General features: G+C 45.2%; 1 protein-coding gene across 4 annotated transcripts in view; it reads right to left on the reverse strand.

Annotated features, from left to right (window-relative positions):
• Positions 1–11,832: 11,832 nt before the first annotated feature.
• Positions 11,833–15,325, reverse strand: part of ARIH1 (ariadne RBR E3 ubiquitin protein ligase 1) — a 557,709-nt gene continuing 554,216 nt past the window's right edge. For all 4 annotated transcript variants that reach the window (XM_085643928.1, XM_085643926.1, XM_085643927.1 and 1 more), the window contains exon 14: positions 11,833–12,666. In XM_085643928.1, coding sequence (XP_085500054.1) covers positions 12,582–12,666 — 85 coding nt within the window. In that variant the 3' untranslated portion in view covers positions 11,833–12,581. The remainder of the gene's footprint in view (positions 12,667–15,325) is intronic.

The raw sequence follows: 15,325 nt of genomic DNA on the forward strand, positions 1-15,325 counted from the left end.
CCAACATCTGAAGTGAGGCAACAATAAGACGTGGGAGACCTTTAGGATTAGTATGTACACTACCTACAGGACTCTGATCTGAGCTTTTATAAGACACTGCAGAACCATGTCCTACAAATCAGTGATCCTCTAAGGAGAGGATATTTTCCTAATCAGTGTGTTTAGCACTACTCAAAAAAAAGTCATACTTTCTGTGGGAGTGATGTGGGACTTTTGAACATCTATGTTAAAGCCCAGGTTGTGAAAAAGAGTCACTGTCAGATGTTTATTGACCAGCGATGGGTACTCGGCATTCCGCCAGTTGTCGACGTATGGATATACATGGACTTTTGCCCACAGCAACAAAGCTGCCATGCCGCCGGCAGCTTTGCAAAGATGCGCAGGGCTGTTGTCAATCTAAACGGGAGTAATGCAAAATGATGTTGGGACTCCACCTTTAAGCTCAAGCGGTGCCAGTGGGCACTTAGCACTTAAAAGATTGAATTAGGTGTTCAACCAATCTCTCAGAATTTAAGGACAATAGAGCCTAACTCACAGAAAGCATTTTGAATAAGTCTTGCCAAAGGAACAGGTTCAAAAGACATATCCATAGTGACATGTTGAGAACAGGCCCAAGGCCTCTTTCCTTTGGGAACCAAGAAATAAAGGTAATAGAATCCGGTGCCCTTTTCCTCTACAGGGACCGCTTTTTATATCCCCTTTTCTCACTAAGGCAAAGAGGTTCTGTAATTCAAAACTAAAATGTGATAAAGCCAGCATACTCCAAAGGAAGGGAATGGAAGGATATACAGTGGCTAGGATATGAAAGGTGTAGGCTCAGCTGACCAGAATGACCCTGCAAGTCCATTGTGATCACCTATTAGTGATCGGATGGTGGATATTAGATCTGCTTCTGCCCAAGTCTTCTAAATTAATTTCTGCCTTAAAAGGAGAGATACATCTGCGGAGGTGTCCGCACTTGCTCATAGGTCCATTGTCAGGCCTGCACAGACTTAGAGTAACCATGGCACTTGTTTGTGGAATTGTTGTGTAGCTGAGGTCAGGCCCTGGTTGTCACCCTGCTGTTTTTTTAAATGTTTTAAGAATAATCTTCCCTCTCTCCAAATAGTCATTCTGTCTTCATCAAAGGGCATGCTTGTAAATGTAGCTGGAATACCACCACCCTCCCTCTGCACCCATAGATTGAGACACGGTCTGTTTGGATGCATCTACTCCATCGCTCAACAGGTCTTCGAATGGCTTCATGTGCTCTGGCAGGATGATGACCAGGAGTTCTGCCAGTTCACATAAAGCATAGATAGTATGGTCCTAAAGAAAGGTGGCATTAGCTGTGGATAAAATCGAGTTGCCAGAGGCAAATATATTGTGCCACAAAGCAGTTTCTTGGACTTTCCATCCAGAAAGGCTGTAGAAAATGTATTTGGGTTCTGCTTTTAGGATTTATGAGCCACTATTGTGGTGGGGAGCAAATGGTGGGGTTTTCCTGCAGACACCAGGCGGCGTAGTTGGCAAATCCATAGGAACAGACAAGCTGAAGAGACTGCAGGGAGTAGCCCAGAGTGGTTGGGCCATGATGATAAGATCCTGCATAGATAGATGGAAGGCCTCAAACCTGTGCTAGGTCGAAGACAGAGGACCTTTGAGGAGACAGTCGACCTAGTTGTTGTCGAAAGCAGATAATTTTGCCAGTGAGACAAAGCGCTCTTGACCATGTTGCATGAGGTACAGGAAAAAACCGGTGCCGTAGGCAATGTGCAGGTTAGAAGCTAATATACTCCTGTGTCATCATGTCCTGAAATGAAGTTGCAGCTAGAGGCCCCGTTGCACCACCTGAAAGCACTGGAGAGTCCTTGCAGAGGAAACAGTTATCCTCATCAGTCCTGTAGCCTAGGAGGACTATTATTAAGGAACAGGAATCTGTGGGAAGGTTTCTCTATCAGACTGACCAAGAGTGTGGAGAAACTTACAACACAAAACAAGCATTTACAATGCAATGGTCTCGGCATTGGTAAAGTTAGAGCTATTGGCATTGCTCATGACATTATTTTTGTTTATGTTTTTGTTTTTAAAACATTTAAAGAAACGGCATTGTCATGAGCAATGCCAATAGCTCTAACTTTAACAATGCTGAGACCGTTGCATTGTAAATGCTTGTTCTCTGTGTGAGCTGTGCTTTTGTCCTTTTATTGGCGCCGGGTACAGTAGAAGGATAGGGGAGCTTCTAATCTTTAACCTCTGACCTCGGACAAAACAAAGGTCGGCAGGCCGAGCGTATGGTTAACGCAGACTGGAGGTGTCGACGGGGTTGTTGAGGGGTCAGTGTTATATGGGGACTCAGTCCGTGTCCCGGAGAGCTTGCTGTGACGCTGCACACACCATGCACGCATGGCGACATTGACGCTACGCCGACGAGATAGCTGAGTCGGTGGAGCGCCTGTTTCAAGTGAGATATTTGAGTCCTGGCAGGTTCTTCCCAATTTGTATGTCACTTCGTTGTGAATATAAAGAGAACCGCATTTGTTTAATGAGTGCAGGGCTTGAATACCACAAGGACGGGTCCAGCGCTCTCAACAGACACAGGGTGTTATAGTAAGCGTTTCCGCAGTGTGCCGAGAAGCAAATCTGTTCACATTGTGCGCTACAGTGGGAGTGTTCCCTGTAATGCGCATCTTATGTTTTATGGTACGGTGCCACTAAGCGTTTGTAATATGACGTTATTCCATAAACAGGGCACTATTGACTGTTTTCACTGCGTCCGTGTAAACGTTAATTCGAAGAGCCGTCTTTTACATTAACTCTTTCATCAACAGCCCGGACTGCCTTGGAAATATAGTCCCACCCAAGTCAAGACTACCGCAGCCTCAACCTCATGTGGACGACAGCCCACCAGGATTGGCAACCGCGGCCTGTACTGTGCAAACAGATCTCCCCAGCACACCCCAACCCACTCGGCCACCTAACAACTTCACACCGACAGCTTGCATGACTGCCAGCAACAAGCACGCAGCCCACGCCTCCAGCCCGCAGCCCGCCTCCCCAAAACATGCACGAATGGATGCTGAACACGCAGAGAGGGCTGTTCACAGCCAGTCACCACTTGAAGGAAAACAGCAACTTTGTGTAACTGCAAAGTAAACACGGCCGGCCTTCAGGGGTCAGGCAGAGACCTGCGACTTCCGCAGCGCCTTCTGCTGTGTGTGTGGGCGCTGCCTGCGCTCTCGGCCCAGACACTGCAGCCTGCTAAAACCCAGCATCGCACTCTGATACCGGACAACTGGACAGCACAAACCCAATGAGGTGCAAGTGCTTGAGTGATGGGTGCTGTGAATGCCCACTTCCAATGGCACTCGTGGCAGTGACCTCAGAATGATGAAAGGCAGAGTCAGGCACTGCTGTTTTTAACTGCTTAAATAGAGATGTCCAGTGCAGGCACATCAAGCATAATTTAAGGTAAGGGAGCAACGCCGGGACACCACCGCCTTTCTCCGAGGCAGAGAAGAACTGCCTCGGAGAAACGCAGCCTCGGTTTCGGATTCGGGGGCGTGTTTCTTTTTCTCTCCTCTTGCCATTGGCTGGAGGAGAGAAAAACACACCCTGCGAAAAGCAACGAAAAAACACGCCCCCCGATCCGAAAAAGACGGGGCTTCAACGGAGTGACTGGACCTCTTCTCCAGTGGCTGGCCAGCATTTAAGAGGCCAGCCAATGGAGAACAGGGCAGAAGAGGGGTGGGTGCAAGCCCCTCTTCTCAATGACATTAAATCTCCGGACTTCCGGTCTGCCGACCGGATGGTCCCGAGACCTAAAAAGGAGTGGTCATTTGGCACAGCTTATTGGTAGAAATTCTGCTTTCTTTCTCTAGTGAAGCAGAGGATGTAAATCTTACACCGCTGTTTCTCTTCCTTTTGAAAAAAAGATAAGATTCCTGGCTGCTTTACATTTCCTCCAATCTCATTTTAGTCTGACATAGAACAGTGTCAAGAAAGTGTTCATATTAAGTACAAAAAAGGGGGAAAAACAAATACACAAAGACCACATGTCTTTCATGTTTCTAATTTGTGAAGCTCTGAACAACTGCTGTCAATAGCAGAGCTATTGTTGCCAGGGAAGACTAGGTGATTGTTTCTTACAATGACAAGCACTGGCAAAAACAATAAATCTCGCTTTGCCAACGCTTTGTGCCAGCCACTACTGGCTTTACCAATGCCTGATGCTTTTATCACGAACCAGCATAAGTAAAGCAAATATCAGCAACAGGCAATGATAAAAGTATAGTTGTGGGACGGGGGATGTGAGGGAGCGAAAACAATGGAAAAAGAATTCCAAGTAGGGTGGTGTAGTGGAGCAATGGAGAAGTTTAGGTTGAATCAAATATTAAAAACCAGAGCAAAAGGGAGGGGCAAAGCAATATACAAGTTAGAGGTTGATGGGCAACTAAACTCTGCCAACAAGTGGAAATGGTGAGCAGGGAGGGGTAGGAGAACAGGAAGAGGAACAACAGGGGGTGGGGCAGAAGTTGTAAAAGGAAAAGATAGTGGCTGATGAGCTAGAGAGGCAATAGGAGCAACACGAAGAACATGAGGCAGGGGTGTGAAGGGAGAACATCACAGAGGAGAGAGGGGGAGAGAGAGCAATAAGCTCATGCCCCCCCATTGAGTACAGAACACAAGCAAAAAAAGTAGTTCTTTGAATGTAAGAAGTGGAAGGAAACATCAAGCAAATCAGTGATGGCTGAGCTATGCTCCAGGGGAGAAAACAAGATGAAGGAAAAAGGGAGACGTAAAACAGAAGAGGCATCTATTATGAAAATAATTACAGAAATCGAAGACCGACTTCCTCCAGTGTTCAGCTATAAAAAAAAAAACTCATAAGAAACTGCTAGTCTAGTCGTGATTCAATGTTCTGGGATCATTATACAGTATGAAAAATATAAACAGTGACTTTTGCTCTGGAGCATGATGGAAGAGTTTTTTGTCATGTCAAAGAATTTGCATAAAATTGACAATTTTTTTTTTAAAGTCATACCTGGATTGGTGTTTTTTTTTGTGACATACTTTGCTAGTTATTGGTTCGATTAAATTAGCTTTGCTTACAGCAAAGAATTTTGCCAAACACAGACATCCTTTCCATGCATAAGACTTATACATAAGAAATAAACTTGTATAGGTTTAGTTTTCAGAGATCCTGCATATGCCAAGAAATGTTTATGAACTTATGAAAAAAATCCAATAAAGACGAAGATGAAATTAGCCAATGCCTGCATCCTGCCAATGGTTGTAAAATGAAATGTGTTTTAATAAGGTCTGGGTTCAGAGCGGAATGTTTGTTCTGTAGCTCCACTAAAATGTTTAAAGAACAAGCTTACCAGTTATAAAGTACTTTCCGGTCCTACCTCTGCATGCTGACATTTGCCAGTCACTAGGGAAGCAGAAGAGGAGACCAGCATTGTTTGAATTGCAGGCTCTTTTTTTTCTTAATGAACAAGCTACTTACCTTCTGCAATGCTTATCCGGTAGAGACAATCTAGCCGCAGATTCCTTCCATTAGAATATTCCCCAGGCGTCAGACTGGATATGGAAAATTTGAGAAGTACTTGTGCTCGCCGGTAGTGACATGCATGGTGCCTATACAGGAGCCTCCGTGGCACACACATCACTTTTCTTGACAATACGTGCCAGAAACAGCACCACATCAGAAGGGTGATGGGCCAGTGTGCAGTTACTAAATAACTACAGGGGTCATCTAGTTAGAAGAGAACCGGTTGAAGTAGCAGGGAGGTTGGCAGGGTCGATAATGAACCCCTACCTGATAAAGGTGTTACTGAAGGTAAGTAACTTGCTCATCTGACAGACTACTAGGCGCAGATTACTTGTCTTACAATAGATACCGAAGCAACACCTCCCCAGAAGTGGGTCTGCAAACTGGTTCATACCAAATAGTCCTGGAGGACTAAACAGGCAAAAAGCCTGTCATGACAGATCTGACTGTAAAGGCAGTAGTATTTTGAAATGTGTGTGCAGAGAAGCCTATGTAGCAGTCTGATAGGTTTCCAGCAACTCAGTGGTCATAGCATTGGCTCTAGTAGAGTGATCCCACAAGCAATTAGGGGTAGGTTCTTGCGTAGTGGGTAGATTATCTTAATGCAGAGCATAACCCATCTGGAGATGGTCAGTTTCTGCACTTGGTTTCCTTTTTTTTGCCTAGGCGATTCCAAAAACCCTAGACTAGTTGATGGACTATTTCTCCTTAGAGGGGTAAGGCTGAGTTAAGAAGTTTTGCAGCGTGATGCTTTGGTCAGCGTACAAAGAAGTCACCATCGTTGGCTGAAAAGAGACTAGTGCAGAGAACTAATTGGTCTGGGAAGAAGCTGGTATATGGAGGGTGTACAGAGAGAACCTGAAGCTTGTTGACGCTTCTGGCAGAAGTAATGGTCACCAGGAAGACTGTTTTCATTGTGAAGAGACAGAGGGCAGCTATGCTTGGGCTCAAAGGGTGAACGCATCAAAAAGGTTAAAAACCAAGTTAAGGCCCCATTGGGGTATAATGAAGGGTTTACGTGGAAACGTGTTAAAGTCCTTTCAGAAAATGATTTACAACAGGCAACTTGAGCTAGGAGGGCTGATCCGGCAATCGTAAGAAAGCCGAAATGGCCGAAAGATCACTTTAACTGTGCCCAAAGCAAAGCCTTGCTGGATTAAAGGTAAAACAAACAATACCTTGGACAAAGATGCCGAAAAAGGATCAACATGATTATTTGCACACCAAGCCACAAACTGGTCCCAACGGCTGGTGCACGCAGTCTTTGCTGCTGCAGTTGCCAGTATAACGTCACAGACCTCCGAGGGGAGATCAAAAACGTAACGTAAATCCAAACACATGGCAAGGCAGAATGGTTGCAGGTTCGGTTCACAACTCCGCCCTTTTACTGCGCGCGTAGATCATCCTGAAGGGGCCGCCTGACCTGAAAACCGATGCTCATTTTCAGGAGTTCAGGATAACATACTTTCCGAGGCCAATCTGGGCCACAAGGATGACTTGGGCCTGGTCCGTCCAATGATCTTCAGAACTCAGGGCAGGAGTGGTACAGACTGGAATGTGTACAAGAGTCCTAAGCCCCAATCAAGACGAAATAAGTCTCCGAGGGAAAGCCACCTTGAAAACTCCAAAACACAGAAGTGCTGACTTTTTGCATGTTCTTGTTGGTGGCTCTCTTTCCTTAATCCCTTTGCGGGCGTTCTATTAGGTGGGCGGGGCTGTGTCAGCCAACGGACGTGCGCAGCACTACCGAGGTAGTGCTCGCGACGGCCGGCGCGCAGCGAAGGGGTTAATAAACAAGCTACAGCTCTAAACAAGGTTCTCTCTAGTCGTGGAAGAGACCTTGCACCACCTCTGGATGAAGACACCATTCGTGATCCGCTAGGCATCAACAGCTGAGTTTATTTGCCTCGTCATTCAGAGAGCCCACCAGGTGTTGTATGACCAGGAAAATGTCCTGACGTTCCAGGCATGTGCAAAGGAGCAAGGCCTCTTGACACAAGGTCCACACCGCACACGCAGTTTGTTGCAATACCACATTGTGGTGGTGTTGTACGTGAACACGTAAAGCAACTTCACCTTGCTGGAGGGTGAGAAGGCATTCAATGCCAGGTGGATCGCTCTCAGCTCCAAAAACTTGATGTGTAGCTGAGACTCCGCCAGAGACCTCTGATCTCCACCTCTCCCAGAGAGGCTGCCCCAATCCAGAAGTGATGCACCTGTTACCACAGAGATCTGGGTGGGTAGAGAGAGGGTTCTGCCGCTGACCCAGTGGTGGCAATCAGCTACCACTGCAGGTATTTTGCAGTTCCTTCCAATATCTGGACCAGATCAGAGATTCCGCTGATGCCACGACCACTTGGATTGCAGGTCCCACTGCTGAGCCCACATATTAAAGTGGGAATGGTTTACCAGCAGTTTGCAGGAGGTCATAAGACCCAGCGGCCTCAGTCTCACCAAAATTCGATACAGTGGCTGACACATCCAAATCGTAGCCCGAATATTCTGGACTCGCAGCTCCGCAGGGTATGAGTGGAAATGCACTGGGTCCAAAACAGCTCTGATGAAAGGGAGTGCCTCAGAGGGCGTCAAGTGTGACTTCAGCACCTTTTTAAGTGAACCCCAGGAAATGCAGAAGGTCTGCCGTAGTCTGGAGATGGGTGATGACTGCCTGGTGCGTGCCCGCTTTCAACAGCCAGTTGACAAACCCCTGACCTCCAAAGATGAGCTGCAACCACTGCCATCACTTTTGTTAACATCCGAAGGGAGCTGTTAAGGCCAAAAGGGAGTACATCGAACTGAAAGTGCTCTTGGCTCACCGTAAAACGGAAGCAACGCGCGTGGGCCGGCAAGACCGGTATTTAGAAATATGCGCCCTCCAAGTCCAGCGCTACTATCCAGTCTCCAGGATTGTCAGGGCATGAGCCAATGTGAGTATTTTGAATTTCTTCTTTTTCAGGAAGTTGAGAAGGCATAGGTCTTTCATTGGGTGGAAGCCTCTGTCCTCCTTCGGCACCAGAATGTAGTCTGAATAGCAAGCATGACCTACTTCTGATGTAGTCACCCTCTCAATAGCTCCTTTGGCCAGAAGAGCCTGTATTTCCTAACACCAGAGGGAGAGGTGGTCCTCCGTCAGTTGATATAAAGATGGTGGCGGAGCTCAGGGCTCCTGTGAATGGAAAGATGCAACCCAGGTGAACAACTTGGGGCACACAGTTATCTGTGGTGATAGACAAATATCGGGGCAGGTGGTGCTAGATCTTGCTGCCTACCAGCTACTTATGATTGGGAGAGGGCATATTAGAGGGGTTTGGAGGGTGCGGTTGAGTGGTGGACTGGGAAACCCTTGCCTTGTATCCCATGAGGCTTGTGGCAAGAGCGTCTGTGGCCACGAAAGGACTGGGGAGTCTGCTAGCTGCAAAAAGCTGGCAGCCCCTACCGTAGCCATGTAAGGAAAAAAAGGCAGAATGGGGCTGACGTGGGGCCATGGAGAGTACGACCACCATGTGGTGGCCATGCTGTCCTTAAAGTGTTTGAGTGCCAAGTCTGCCCTATTGCTGAATAGGCTAGTGCCACTGACGGGAATGTGCATTAGGGATGCCTTGAAAACCTCCCAAAAAAACACCAGCTAACCTAAGCCAGAAATGCTGCCGGAGTGCCACAAATGAAGCATGCTCTACCTAGGGAGTCTGTCGTGTTCATTACGCAGTGTATTGTGAACTTTGCTGCGTCCCTGCCATCAGAAATAGCCTGAGACAGGATGCAAACAACTCACAAACTGTGTGGGAATACCGGCCCAAGAGGCATGCAGTAATGATGGACCACACTGCAATGAAGGTGGAAGAGAAAACCCTCTTGCTCACTCAAGGTGTCCAGCTTCTTGGATTCCCTTTATCAGTGGTGTGGTAGAGAATGCACTGGGTTAACCTTGGAGGTGAAGGGCTGGACAATCACGCTCTCTGGGGAGGGGGGGGAGGGGGGGGGGGGAGCTTGGCAATAGAGGCAGACAATGGTCCTGTGCACAGGATCGCATGTACAGGGCTTGGCATCAGTGTGGGCTTTCTATGTCAAGATGTTAGTCTCACCTATCTAAGAGGGCAGACCAGGGGCCAGGACTTCTGTTGCCCCCCTCACCACCATGGAAAATATAGATCCTTCCTCAGTAGCCACACTGGGAGGAAAGACTAGGCCAGTGTCCAGATCATTGGCATCTACCATTTCCTCATACCAGTTCTTGCCAAGGGCTGTTTGAGGGTGGTTGGAATAACCTTAAAGATTCTCAGATCTGCCCCATAGGGCCTGTCACTAAAGAGAGTGGCTATCACCGCACCAGAGGTTCTTTGTCCGGTCGGCACCGAAAAAACAGCACTGGTCCGGATCCACATTGGAGTTGGGTAGGAGTATGGGGTTTGTGGAGCCAAGGAAGAATATGGATGTGCAACTGTAGTTAATTCGGATCCAGGTACAGATCCAAAGGGTGTTGTGTGACCAGGAGCCTCAGGGAAGACTCCCAGACCGCCTTGTGGTTTACTGCTCCACAGTCTGGGAAGGTCTGGGCAGCCGTGTCCCACCAAGGAAACACAAGCAAACTAGGTGGGGGTCTGTCACAGATATTGGTCTGAGACAGGATCTACAGAGTTTAAACCCCACCGTTTTTTTAGGGGACACCCGTAACGCATACTGGGAGTGTAGCTCAAAAAAGAATTGACAAAGTCGAAAAAGTTACTTTGAAAAAGGACTGAGGTAGCTCTCTCTGAATCTGCCCAGATGGTACAGAAAGAAAAGAACTGATTTCAGCACGCTGGGGTGGCGCATGTACAGGCACAGCGCTAGTCACTTCCGGCATGGAATACGCAGAGCCGATCATCGTCACCTACCAGCACGCTGTACTGCTCATGATTTTCTGGCTACAGTCTGACACCTGGAGAATGCCTTTTGGTTATTTTTTCCCTTTAAAATAAGGCATGCCGCATCACAATTGGGTGGCTATCACCCACAGTGTCTTCAAAATTTAGCTCAGTCACACGTTCAAATACCAAAAGAGCAACATATGTTATAGGATCAAAGCTATTGATAGTCCTCATTCAACAATAAGAACCTCTTGTATATTCATACTCAGCACACAATCACATAGCCATTGAAGTACGCATTAGTGCTCTTTTAAAAATTCAATAATGAAATATCTTGTTAAGTTACTGACAAAACGCTCTTACTTCAAGGAAATAGCTCTTTCTGTAAGATGTTCATTCTTGATAATGCCGGCTGTCATTCCAACCCCTTCCTAGGACAATTATTGTGGGCATCTTCCAAGGTTTAATTGGTGACTTGAAAATGTATCACTCAAAATGTGGTGGCTTTGCCTTTGAGTCCTGACCATAAGTAGCGTCTTAGATATTCATCCATTGCTATTCATACTAGACCGTCTTAGTTCAAATAGCCAAGTCAGTAACATTTACAACTTTCAAAATATTCATCAGCAATCAAGACTAAACAGTCTCTTGGACATTATTCCTGGCAGTACAAACTTTCTTGGAAATCCTGCCATGCTACAGTTGCTTTACACTGCAATCATGTTACTACCCCTTTTTAATAGGACTTTGAATGTCCACCCCTTGTGTGTGCTTATGATGCCCAGCTCCCCTAATTCATAGATTGTTGTCCAAGTCCGCAGTCTCTGTTTCCAAATCTATGTTTTACAGGTTGTCAACTTACAGAACCGCCTTTAGAAAATGAATCTTCATGCCAAAGTCAACTAATTTTCTTTCGTTTACACAACAATGTAAGATAAGTACCAGCTACTGCAAACTTGCCTCCTCCTTCCAAACCTATTGCCTGCATAACAGTTCCCAGCCTGTCTGTTTCATAGGGGGATAGGTGATAAGCTCCCAAAACTCCATTGCTGAACTTTCATGCCAAATTATGCCAAGCATTCAATGCATACATTTTTCAATATCACACAGCCCACTTGCTAAAACAAGCCTTTCTACCTGTATTCCCTACCAATAACTGTGCCTTACTAAAATAATGCTCTCCTGATCCCCATTGCCTTCCAATTTGATAAGCTTTGTCTGTCCCATACCATACAATTCTGCACAATCTTCAAGATTCCATCTAATCCTAACTGTGAGAAGACCGAACTGTCGCCTTCAAATATACAATGTAACTTACCAAACTGTCCTGACATTTGGTGCCTTTTCACTTCAACTCCTTTTTTTGACAATATACCTATGGTCAGCCAATGCCATAGCAGAAGAGCACCTAATACTATAGCACAAGAGAAAAACAGAACAGCAAATAGACATGATCATGAAGATTTTTAAAGAATAAATATTTTTTTTTGTAAGGAAACATTATGCGAACACGTGCCACACTTGCTCTTTGTCCATGCATATGCGCTATATACATTCTTGAAAAATACTGCTCTCCTTTTTCTTTTTTAATCTTGTTTGTTTAAAAGTCATATACAAAGTTTTTTGTTTTTACCCCATTGTCCCTTTTGCTTTCCCCTCCAAAGAACACCGCATGGGTCAAGCAGCTTTCATTCATGTACCAGGCTGGGAAGAGGGAATAAAAGGATGTGGCTGTAGAGCAGGAACCAACAACAAAATTGCAGGTTCGCAAATGAAATGTGGTGTAAAAAACCTAGGCGAGAATCACCTGGATTACAAGGGGCAAATTCATTGAAAAGAGAAGGCTCCTGCTTCAAGGAGGGAAAGCTTCAGCAGGTCACAAGTTTATCTTGTAGGGTTTTCATTTGATTTTAGTGCTTCCTCTAGATTCCCATTGGCCGCCCAGAATACTGTTGTACAATTCTTTAGCTACCTTTTTTGTTTTTTATTACAATATAATTTACTTAAACTTTCCATTAACAAACCCGAATGGCGGGAGCAGAGACCAGCGATGGGAGACTGGGCTTGAGGGCCCTGTGTGGCGCCTTTTGTTTGTGTTATTGTTTCTTTGCTTTTAATTGCATGAGCACTCTAGATGATAAAAGTTGTCAAGAGTTCAATTATGATTTTTGTTTTTATGCAGGGAGAATGTTCGGCTTTCAGTCCTCGATATATTCCCATAGGTCTTTTTCATAGCCTTCATGCACGTGCAACAACAACACCCTTCGTCGGCTCTCGCAGTATCTGCAAAGAAAAAGGAGATTTTACAACACAGAAGAAAACTGTATTCACATGTAACCCTATTACATCATTGGACTATTCACTGAATTTATGACGACTGAATACCCCCAGCAACATTTGAGGGATTTCAACATATTTTCAGACAACAAAACTCTATGAAATGTAACACAGGTGGCCCATCTGAATAGGAGAAAACATAACAGGTAAACTGAAGGGTCAACAACCTTAAACTCAGAAAAGGGGAGTTTCAAGTGGGCTAAGGAAGGATCTCAAAGAAATTTACTCTCCATTTAGGATATTTTCATTGATGTCATCACTGAACAGAATAGTAAGCAGATCGCAAAAGAAAAGTGAAGGAAATCTAGTTAAGTTCTATCAAAGAAATGAAGATACGCTATGACAACAATCAATCTGTAATGTCTTGCAAAATGGCTTCTAGTTTTATACCTCATAAATAGGAATATTTACATGGAGTTGAAGTGGCTGCTTTGCCCTTACTGAAGAGTCAAAGGTTTACCTAGAAGGATTCAACTAGCTTTCAGAGAGCAAATGGAAAAATAGGATAAAATCAATTTTGCTGTGAATGTCTACAAACAAATTTGGTGGCAACCCCACCATAAAATATCTGCTTAGGCTTTGACTTCTTTTAAGCAATAGCTAGAACATATTTAGGGAACAAGACTGTTTAATTGTACTAGCTCAAAAACTGGGAATGAAAAGATTGATCTCACAAAATGCAAGAACCTTGGGCAGCAAGAATGGTTTGAGGGGAATGTAAAGACAACTAAGCATCACTGTGAATGCAGTGGCTGTTTAACAGGCCTATTTGTAGCGTACACATTCACGACAAGAAAGGCCTTATTGTTAAGGAAAATTGAGGTTTCTTGATATCCAAATCACTGGTACTGGGTATTCCTAGTAGTTTTTTGCCCTGAGCTGAGCCCTCAGAGCAGTACTTTCTGCAATTCAAAATTACTACTTTTCAGCCTTTCCTAATAAACACTTGGGGAGTTTATAACTTTCCCAAAAATTCTAGGATTGGAGTTATTAAAGTAATTTTGATCTTCCAGTGTCTGCCATGCCCACTGCTGCCCTGAGTGTGCAGTTTAAGGCAAGAAGCACGAACGAGCCTGGGTCTCACTTTATCAACATCTGAAAGGCTGAGTCGACCCATAGGGATTTTAACCTGTGATCATGGTGACAAACAATGATCTCTGTAGTGGACACCATAGTCCACTGATCGACTAGGACTGGGCATGCCTAAATGACTAACCATTTTGTAGCTCAGGAGCGCCACCAATATCACTTGCGTTTGTTTCCAGAGCCATTTTAAGCTTGCAGGCAAGAGAATGCTGCCTTACTTAAAATCTTTTAAGCGCTTAAAAAAGTAATAACATTGATTAGTAAAGAAAAAGATCTGAAAAGGCAATTTTTTTGTAAGCAGAAAACGGCTTCCTTAGACGAGAAACGTATCTATGCTCTTAAGAAAAGGAAGGTTCCTTCCTAGAAACAGTTCTTTAGCTAGGAATCCTCCACAATTTTTGTCTTAGAAAACACAAAATTATTTTATATGATTTTTCCGAAGTCAACTTTTTTTTGCTGTTTTCTAAACCTTCAAAGGCTCTCCTCAAGAACCTATGAGAAAACAAACCATGTTTCAATGCAAGGCCTACTAATTCTGTACTGAGAAGCGCATACCAGTAGAGGCTGGATTGAAAGCAGATCATTAAAGTGAACCGCTAAGTCCCAAAGTTGGTGGGTTTTCTTAGACACATTAATCAACTTCACCTCTCCTTGCATGTTTGTTCAATCTGCAACTCCGTTGCCCTCCCAAACATAAGGAACCATTGTAGGGCCAGCCTGACTGCCCTGAGCTCCAGGAAGTTTATGTAGTACATAGTGGCTTAGAGGGGATGCTCCAAATAGGCTCCCAAACTTTTAAATGAGTGTGCAACCAGTCATCTGTTTCAGCACTGCTAGGAACTTGCAACAACTATGGAGCAAATTTCAAGATGAAGGGTAGAAACACGGCCATATGCAGCAAGTCACTTATCATGAAGCTATGGTCCCTGGAGTGAACTCCAGGCAGCCGGGATGACTTCTGGGACCTCCTCAGTAAAGCAAAAGGAGTCTTGCTAGCACTGCTCAATATCAACGTGTGCAAGCGACTTGGAATTTGGCTGGAGAACTTGTCCATCCTGCATCAAGAGTAGGTCCGCTCTCTAGGAAGAGAAAACATGGCCGATTGTATCAATCTGTTTTAGCGCATCCAATCCTTTTGTACATTCTGCAGTAGTCAGCACAGCAGCAGGATTGTCCCATGCTCTCCATCCAACTGGAATCAAGCTATCCTGGCTGAAGAGGGGTGAAACCCAAAACCAGTCCTAAGATGCTAGTTCCAGTCCAGGGAGGACCTGGTCTGGCAGTTCGGGCTGGACTGTTCCCATGGGGCACAGGGTCAAGACTGATTTGCATATGGCTGGGTTCAAACTGGAATGGCACGGTGAGCAAAAAAACGATGGATTTAGGCCCAGATCTCTGTACTGGGGTGAATGTATGACATTGTTCTGCATTCGGTCCATCAATTGTTTTTGCATTTGTCACCCCGAGTGGGACGGGTATGCTCAGACGCGAGTCCTGTGCTCTCCATGCCACTGGATTC

The sequence above is a fragment of the Triturus cristatus genome, chromosome 3_1 (assembly GCF_964204655.1).
Source record: "Triturus cristatus chromosome 3_1, aTriCri1.1, whole genome shotgun sequence".
In the NCBI taxonomy this organism is placed as follows: domain Eukaryota; kingdom Metazoa; phylum Chordata; class Amphibia; order Caudata; family Salamandridae; genus Triturus; species Triturus cristatus.